General features: G+C 37.2%; 1 protein-coding gene across 1 annotated transcript; it reads right to left on the reverse strand.

Annotated features, from left to right (window-relative positions):
* Positions 1 to 8,020: 8,020 nt before the first annotated feature.
* LOC118590701 (olfactory receptor 4L1-like) lies at positions 8,021 to 8,950 on the reverse strand. The gene has a single exon (XM_036198488.1). The coding sequence runs from the start codon at positions 8,948 to 8,950 to the stop codon at positions 8,021 to 8,023; it is 930 nt and encodes a 309-aa protein (XP_036054381.1).
* Positions 8,951 to 9,265: the final 315 nt, after the last annotated feature.

Consider the following 9,265-nt stretch of genomic DNA (forward strand, 5'->3'; position numbering starts at 1 on the left):
CTGTTTTAATGCCTCCAAGTTCATAAATGTGGGTTTTCTCTCTCCTTTTGCTTAATTTAGCTAAGGGTTTGTCAATTTTGTCTATCTTTTCAAAGAACCAGCTAATTTCCATATTTTCATATGTTTATTTTTGTGTATATCTGTTTCACTAACTTCTGGCATGATTGTAATTGTTTCTTCCCACCTGCTAGTTTTAAGTTTAGTTTTCTCTCTTTTTTTTCTGAGCCTTAAGATATATAATAATAATAATAATAATAATAATAATAATAATAATAATAATATACGTGTGTGTGTGTGTGTGTGTGTGTGTGTGTGTGATTCCTCAAATGTTTTGATGTACTTAGTAATACAAACTTGAAACTTAGGGTTTGTTTCCTACAGATTTCAGGAGGTGGTGTCACTTATTTTATTCATTTATAGCTTTAAAAAAAATGCTTCTTGATTTCTTCAATGGCATGAAAGGTGTGATCCTCCACGAGTGCTTTCTGTAGATTCTACTGTTGCTGACATCTAACCTTAGTCCATTGTAGTAAGATGGGATGTCATTTCAGTTTTTCTATATTTTTGGAAACTTGCTTTGTGCCCTAATATGTGTGGAGAAAGTTTTATGGGTTGCGGAGAAAAAACTGTATCCTTTCATTTATGGTGGAATGCATAATATATGTGTAATGTATGTTAGGTCCATTGATTTATAATTATCACTTAACTCCAGTGTTTCTCTGTTAAAGTTTTATTTGGATGAGATGTCTATTAGTGAGTACTTCATTAGGGTTTCTATTGCTGTGCTGAAACACCATGACCAAAAGCAAGTTGGGGAGCAGAGGGTTTATTTGGCTTACACTTCTGTATTATAGTTCATCACTGAAGAAAGTCAGGGCAGCAATTCAAACAGGACAAGAACTTGGAGGCAGGAACTGATACAGAGGCCATGGAGAAGTGCTGCTTACTGGCTTGCTCCTCAAGGCTTCCTTAGCCTGCTTTCTTATGGAATACAAGACCACAGTGGGCTGGGCCTTCCTCCATCAATTAAGAAAATGCTGTACAGGCTTGCCTATAGCCTAATCTTATAGAGGCATTTTCTCTTTCTTTCTTTCTTTCTTTCTTTCTTTCTTTCTTTCTTTCTTTCTTTCTTTCTTTCTTTCTTTCTTTCCTTCCTTCCTTCCTTCCTTCCTTCCTTATTTATTTATTTATTTATTTATTTATTTATTTATTTATTTATTTCCTTCTTTCTTTCTTTTTTTTTTTTTCAAAACAGGGTTTCTCTGTGTAGCTTTGCGCCTTTCCTGGAACTCACTTTGGAGACCAGGCTGGCCTCGAACTCACAGAGATCCGACTGGCTCTGCCTCCCAAGTGCTGGAATTAAAGGCATGCACCACCACCGGGCTTAGAGGCATTTTCTTAATTGAGGTTCTCTTCTTTCAGATGACTTTGGATGGTGCCAAGTTGACATAAAACTAGCCAGCACAGTGAGACTACAGTATTGATATCACCTGCTATCATTGTATTGGGATTCTTCTCTGGCTTTACAGCTAGTGATATTTGTTTTATGGAATAAGGTGTGTATTTTTTTGAAATTAAAATATCTTCTTAATGTATTATTCTATTTATGAGTGTGAAGTTTCCTTCTCTTGTTTTTGTTTTGAAGTCTACTTTTTCAGCTATTAAAATAAGTGACTTTTTATAATTCCATTTGTTTGCTTGGAATATCTTTTTCTATCCTTTTCTCTTAATATGTTCTCTTAATATATTTGTGTTTGATAGTGGTCTATTTTTCTTGGAGGAGCAAAATATCATGCATTTCAATTCAATCTGCTAGTTTATGATTTTCTTGTATAATTGTGACCATTGATAATACTCAGAGTTAGTGTAGAAAATGTGTATTAATCCATAATTTTGTGTTTTCTAGATTTCTTTTAATTATCCTGGAATTATTATTTATACCCATGGTATTTTCAGTTTGTTTGTCTCTTTGTTTGGACCTAAGTATTCCTTGTAGTACCCTCTGCAGAGCTGGCTTAGGTGTCATTAATTCCTTTAGTCTACTTTTAACATGGAGAGTTTTCACCTCTCCTTCAGTTTTAGTAGATTTTTATAGATTAACAGAAACAGGTTATTTTAAGATATAAGAACCAGATAGCAAGAAGCCTGCCACGGCCATGCAGTTTATAAGTAACATAAGTCTCTGTGTGTTTAATTGGGTCTGAGCAGCTGCAGGAGCTGGGTGGACACAGGAATACTCCAGCTACAGGTTTTGGGTTTTTTTTAGATTTGTTTTCTTTTTATGTAGTGTCATTTGGTTGGTCTGCTCTTTCACAGCATGACTACATCGTTCCAGACCTTCTGGCCTTAGATGTTTCTATCAGGTACTATTCTGTTGGGACTGTCTTCACGAGTGATTTGACCATGTTTCTTGAAGTTTTTAATGCTTTTTATTTTATCATTGGTTTTAGGGTTTTAAATATGATATATCACAGGAGGCTTCTTTTCTTTGCTTTTACTTTCTTATCTTTTAAAGATTTATTTTCTTTTAATTATGCATGTGTTGTCAGGGCAGTATGTACACATGGATGCAGTTCACTAATGAGGCCCAAAAATGATATCAGATTCCATGGAGCTGAAGTAACTGGTGGTTGTGTGCTAGGTGGGTGTAAGGAGCCAGGATCAGGTCTTCTGGAAGAGTGGTACATGATTTTTTAACTGTTGAGCCATTTCCCTTGTGAGAAAAGATTATTTTATTGCTCTAATTAGTATATACTAGCTTCTTGTACCCAGCTGTGCATCACTTTCTCTATATTTGAAATTTTTTATTTGTGATTTTATTGAAAATATTTTCTATGGCTTTGATATTGTAATCTTCTATGTTTTTTGCCCATAATTCAAGTATTTGGTCTTTTTATGGTGTTTCACTGTATTCCATTGGTATTTGTTTAATATACCATTGACCTTCACTGAATGATGCAATTACTCTACCTTTTCTGCTAGCCCTAATACTCTGTTTTCAACTTGATCCAGCTTATTGGTGATACTTCCCACAGAACTTTATAAATTGTGATCATTTTTTGTAAATCATTAATCAGAAAGTTTTTTAAAATTGCTTCCATTGCCATCTGTTACTGTGGGATTAATAAGTTTTGGTGAATACATGTTATCCTGGTGTTCTCTCTCTCTCTCTCTCTCTCTCTCTCTCTCTCTCTCTCTCTCTCTCTCTCTGTGTGTGTGTGTGTGTGTGTGTGTGTGTGTGTGTGTGTGTGTGTGTGTGTGTGTGTGTTTCTATGATGATGGATTTCATACATCTGTAGTTGGTTTGTTGGTTAAGTTTTTCTTTCTTTTGCATTTTTCTTTAGTTCAAGTTTTCTTCTTTCAATGTGATTGCGTACGAGGCTCAGAATAGGATTAAGTTATATTAGAACTGAGGTATCACTGTCTATGTTGGATTAGTATTTAGAGTCAGAAAAACTATCTTCAGAAACTCGTGTGTTATTCTGATTCATTCCTGCTCTCCTCCTTGAATGTGCAGTTTGTGCCGAGTTGTGGTAGTCCCTGTGAGCCTGTGTCAGATCAGGCTACCACCATGGGTCTATGACTTCCACTGCATGAGTTGTGGAATGCCCAGCATTTATAAACCTTAACTCTGTTGTGGGCTATCAGACCACACCATGTGAAAGCCACCTTCTGATTGGTTTAATAAAGAGCTGGATTCCAATAGCTAGGCAGGAGAGGATATCTCGGAATTCTGAGTAGAGATAGGAACTCTGGGAAGAATCTGAGAGGTAGAGAATTCACCAGTGGGACACTGGGAAGTCAGATGAACTGTATGGAGGAGAGGTAACAAGCCATGTGGCAGAATGTAGATGATATAAACTAGTTAATTAAAGAAATAAGAGCAGGTTGGGAACAAGCCTAAGCTAAGGCCCAATGTTCATAATTCAAGAAGGAGTTTCTGTGTCATTATTTGGGAGTTGGTGGTCCAAAGAAAGTCCAACTACATACATCTAGACAGCTTGACTTCTTCTTTGTTCCACAGCTTCTAACATTACAGTTTATGGAATGCCCTTCATCCATGTGAGTTTTGCCTTGCATTAGATACTGTTAAAACCATGGATCTACAGCTTCTGATATGAGTTGTCGAACTCTAAATCTGTGGGCTTATTACTGTTCAATTTTTGACCTCATCATGTGTCCACAGCTTCTACCATGAGTAGTATAACTGCCTGTATCAATCAAAAACTTCACCAAAGAATTCAAGAAATTTAAACAAAATACAACAAAACATCTTAATGAAATCAAAAAGAAAAATCTTAAGAACTAATGTCTGAGTGATGCCCAAGGAAACATGGCTGATGGAAATAATGAAGACAATCCAAGATTTGAGAATGGAATTCAATCAGGAGTTATAAACATTGAAGAGGACTCAATTTGAAATGAAGATAGAATTGAAAACCCCAATAGCTCAACCAGAGACCTCAGAAAATCTTAGAATAAGATCACAAAATAAAATAGAGGATCTAGTACAAATAAGCAAGAAACATAAAAAATTTAAAACAAAGTTTTGAATTATAGCATAGATAAAGGAGAAGAATCCCAAATCAATGACATAGGTCAGATTTTAAACAAGATCATAAATGAAAACATCTCAAAACTAAGAAAAGACATACCCATGCAAATATAATAGTCACAGAGAACACCAAAACAGATAAGATCAGAAAAGAAAATCTTCATGGTGTATCACAGTTAAAACTCTATGTATACATAAAAAAATGTATTGAAAGCTGCAATTGAAAAAGCACAAGTCATATATAAAGGGTAACCCATTAGAATAACATCTAAAAGAGACTTTGAAATACAGAAGAGCCTGGAGCAATGCATTCCATGTCCTAAAACAACACAATATCTAACCTAGACTATTGTATCCAATCCAACTATCTGCCATGATTGAAGGAGAAAGAAAAACTTTCCACAATATAAGCAGTCTAAAAATTTATATCCAACAATTCAGACCTCAAGAAAATACTAAAGCATTATTTCAGGCTAACAAGAATGATGAACACAGCATAGAGACTGTGGAAAGAAATAATACAAAACCATAATTATTAAAGCACAAAATACCATTGAGAATACAAAACACAATGCCAAAATCAACAATGCAGTAATTGCAATAAAATAACACCTTTCAATAATAGTTTTAAATATTAGTGCCTTCAATTATCCAATCTGAATAACTGATATACTAGATGTGGCTTAAGCATGTATGAGACCTCAAAGCCTTAGACTGTGTAGAAGCCAGAAATTATAAAGAGAGTGTGACTGGCCAGGGTGGAAGCTCAGCATTAGCTGTTAACTCCTGCCCTTCTGCATGAGGATTATCTTTCTAAAGATAATCTGTGATTTGTTTTCCCACATTACTTGGAACCACTATATTTTTGAAGACAAATTGAACACACTGCTCTTGTGTTAGTATCATTTACACTTGAGTGCATTGTCTGAACATGGTAGAATTGTATCGATCCACCTTCCCCTTATTCTAGTCTAAACACCCATAGAATTTGTGTAGGAGTTGTGTTGTATTCCAGATGTGTCATAATGATGTGTCCCTGTTACCTTAGCACACGGGAAATTGTAATAATTGATTCCAGGTCCCATTAATACAGAAGAACCTTTCTCCCACTCAACATGGTTTCTTGAGTGTGGCTCCAAGATAATTTTCTAGCTTGGTGTTCAGAATCTCTCTCTTTCATCTCTCCTTTCACTCATTGTCCTGTTAAGTGTCAGATGATGCTGTAGCCGGATAGTCAATCCTAGGGCTGGGAGGAGAAAATCTCATCCTAGAGGCTGCAGAAAAGAGTACTCTGCTTTCATATAAAATTATTGGGGTGATTGCTTCCATCTGTAGAATTCACTAGGACACTAGAAGGACCCTAGCCCTTCAGTAACTATCAGGACCCAAAATAGTAGATAAATGGCCACTTATAGTTCACAGAGCTTGTTTCCATATGCTTCCATTGGCCACCCTAGATTTCTGTCCCTCCATCTGCCTCCCAGTTCCAACTGGAGCCATATTGTAGGTAACAGTAATGCATAAGTCACGGACACTTGTCCATTTCCACAGAGCCACAGGATTGGCAAGAGATGGACCTGTTGAATGTATAATCAAATGGACAACAGTCCTGGTCCCATTCAGCCAGAGTGACAGGCCCTGGCAGTGAAGGAACTCTGGTTCCAAAGAAAGATTTGAAATATAGACTCACCTTTCCTCATGTTTCTATTGAGTTGTTCTAATAGTAGGGGACGTCAGTGAAGTCACAGACAAGGAACCAACCAAAGGAGATCTCTTTCCTGTTGCAATTTTTCAAGTGTAATGCCTGCAAAGAGTCATTCAGTTGCATTTGGTCTGAGTCAGAAACATACTAAGATGATCACACAGTCCATATTGTACTTTTGTGATTTGTTGTTCTCATAGGTCTCAGAGTGTCTTGGCCTGCAGGGATTGACAGAAGAACATGTTCATAGCCCAGATTTAGTTTTTTGAGTTAACACTGGGTTGTTTCCTTAGGAAAATGTATTTTAAAATTGCTTGGACTTCATCCTCCATCAGAGTGGTCAGAGAGAGACAGGTCTTAGAACTTAAATCAGAAGCAAGGAACTTAGGGAAGGACAGAAGCCCTCTTTCCTTGTTCTTCATTGTTGTGAGATATTTGATCACATTGAGAAACCCAAGCCTGTTAATAAAGTCAACTTTGGGTCAGGAGACAGAGCCAGCAACTAGATGACAGGAATTAGCCACAGAGAGTATAGAGAAGCCAGGAAGATGATTAGAGAGATGCACAGGAAGGAGAAGGAAGGGACTTGGAGTTTGGCTTTTTTTCTGTTTGGCATGGCTAGAGAAATGCTCTTCTTGCTGGGTCTCTGGCCAAAAAGGAAGATTAGATGGTTGCTTCTCAGCCTCTCTGGGCTAGCAGGTTTTCACCCCAACATCTGACTCCCAAGACTTTATTGGCAAACAGAACAATAGAGATTTAGTTAAAGACAATATTTGGTGGCAGCCACAGAGCCTCTGCTGGCAGGACTAGAAATCCACCAGGCTGCAGCCTGAGTGGCAGGGTGTTGACAATGGGGCCACAGAACTGCAGATGGTATTTAAAATATTTGTAGATTCATGTGTAGCCACCAAGTTGATGGAAAAACAAAACTCCATGGTAGTTTGTTACAAGCTAGGATGGGGACTTTGGCACCCTAGACAATTGTATCTTTGAAGAAAATACTGAGTCCTACTTAGAGCTTGCCATTGTCATTGAAACAATTGAATAGCTTGAACTGTTTGGGAGGCATCTAGGCAGTGGGACCCAGGCCTATCCTTAGTGCATGAGCTGACTATTTGGAATCTTGGGCTTACACAGGGACACTTTGCTCAGCCTGGAAGGAGGGGACTGGACCTGCCTGTACTGAATCCACCAGGTTGAATTGAATCCCCAAGGGAGTCTTGGCCCTGGAGGAGATGGGAATGGAGGGGAGGGGCTGGGGAGGGGGAAGGTGGGGGCAGGGGTGGGAGGGGGAGGACAGGGGAACCCATGGCTGATATGTAAAATTAAAACACGATAAAATAAGTAAATAAAAAAAGAAAGTCTGAATGACAAATGGCTTCTACTGCTAGGCCTGACACTAAGCTACCCCCATTAGAACTGTCAGTTCTACATGCATTCATAAATATATGAATGATGCCATATTCAGTGTCAGGTTTTACCATAATTTGTCTTATTTACCTTGATTTAAGGAAAGTTTTCTTTAGATTTGCTGATTCACACAAGAGGAAAAGTTCTTTATTAGAAAATATTCAAAATAAAAATGCTGAAAAGTAACATTAAACCACCTTATCAATGAAACAGAAATGCATTTGTATAGATTTCTCTTTATTCATGTATAATACAAACATAAAAGTAAAATAATACATTATCCATTGTCTTTAATTTATCTAGCCATGCTATTCAAAGGCTAGGGTAATTATGTACTGCTCAATCTATAAGTTCTACACAAAATTAACTTCTTTCATCCACAATTTCCTCATGGCTTTTTTCATCTCCTGATTTCTCAGTGTGTAAATAAGAGGATTCAGTAAGGGGGTGATAACAGTGTAAAGTACAGTAAGCACTTTATTGCTCGCAAAACTGCCAAATGGCCAGGCATAGATGAAGATACAGGGTCCAAAGAACAGAGTGACCACAATTATATGGGCAGACAATGTGGACAGAGCCTTGGAAAGCCTGCCAGGTGATTTGTGCCTTACAGTGACCAGAATGACAGTGTAAGAAACAAGCAAGAGGATGAAACAGATGAAAGACAGCAGCCCACTGTCAGCAATGACAAATAACTCCAGAGTGTTTGTTTCAATACAAGCAAGCTTGATCACCAGGGGGAGATCGCAAAATATGTTATTTACAATGTTGTGGCCACAGAAAGGCAAATTCACTGTCAATACCATCTGGCTCATGGTGTGTATGAAACCAATGGTCCAGGAAAGTATTATAAATATATTCAGCAACTTGTGACTCATGATTATCCTGTAGTGCAAGGGTTTGCATATGGCCACATATCTATCAAAGGCCATGACTATCAAAAGTGTCATTTCAGTACCCCCAAACAAGTGCATGAAGAACATCTGAGACATGCAGCCCCATACAGAGATGCTCTTGTGTTCTGCAAGCAAGTCTCTGATCATCTTGGGTGTTGTGACAGTAGAAAAACACATGTCTAAAAGCGAGAGATTTCCAAGAAGAAAGTACATGGGAGAATGAAGGGTAGCATTAGCCGTCACTATGACTATAATAAGAATGTTGCCCACCACAGTAGCCAAATAGATCAAAGAAAATGTCACAAAGAAGAAAGTTTGGAGTTGCCAGCCTCCAGAAAATCCCACTAAAATAAACTCTGTCACAGCTGATCCATTTTCATAATCCATTTATTCCATTCAGAAAGCTTCTGGAAGTTCTTAAAATACAAGGAGATGAAAAACAAAAGCAAGCCACAGTTATTGTCAGTATGTTTGCATTTTTACTATTTGTTGATAATATCAACTGATGATTTGGAAACATGAAATGTTTGACATATCAAGATATCAGAGTATAACTTGAAATTATTTTATGCATCACACCCCTTCAAAAGTATATTCTTGTACAAAATAGAAAGCATTTGAAAGGAGAAAGCATTTTAACTTAGCAAATGATATATTTTATTCAATATTCATTTTTCCCATTCATTTGTTCACATAGAAATA

This window comes from Onychomys torridus, chromosome 9, assembly GCF_903995425.1.
Source record: "Onychomys torridus chromosome 9, mOncTor1.1, whole genome shotgun sequence".
Classification (NCBI taxonomy): domain Eukaryota; kingdom Metazoa; phylum Chordata; class Mammalia; order Rodentia; family Cricetidae; genus Onychomys; species Onychomys torridus.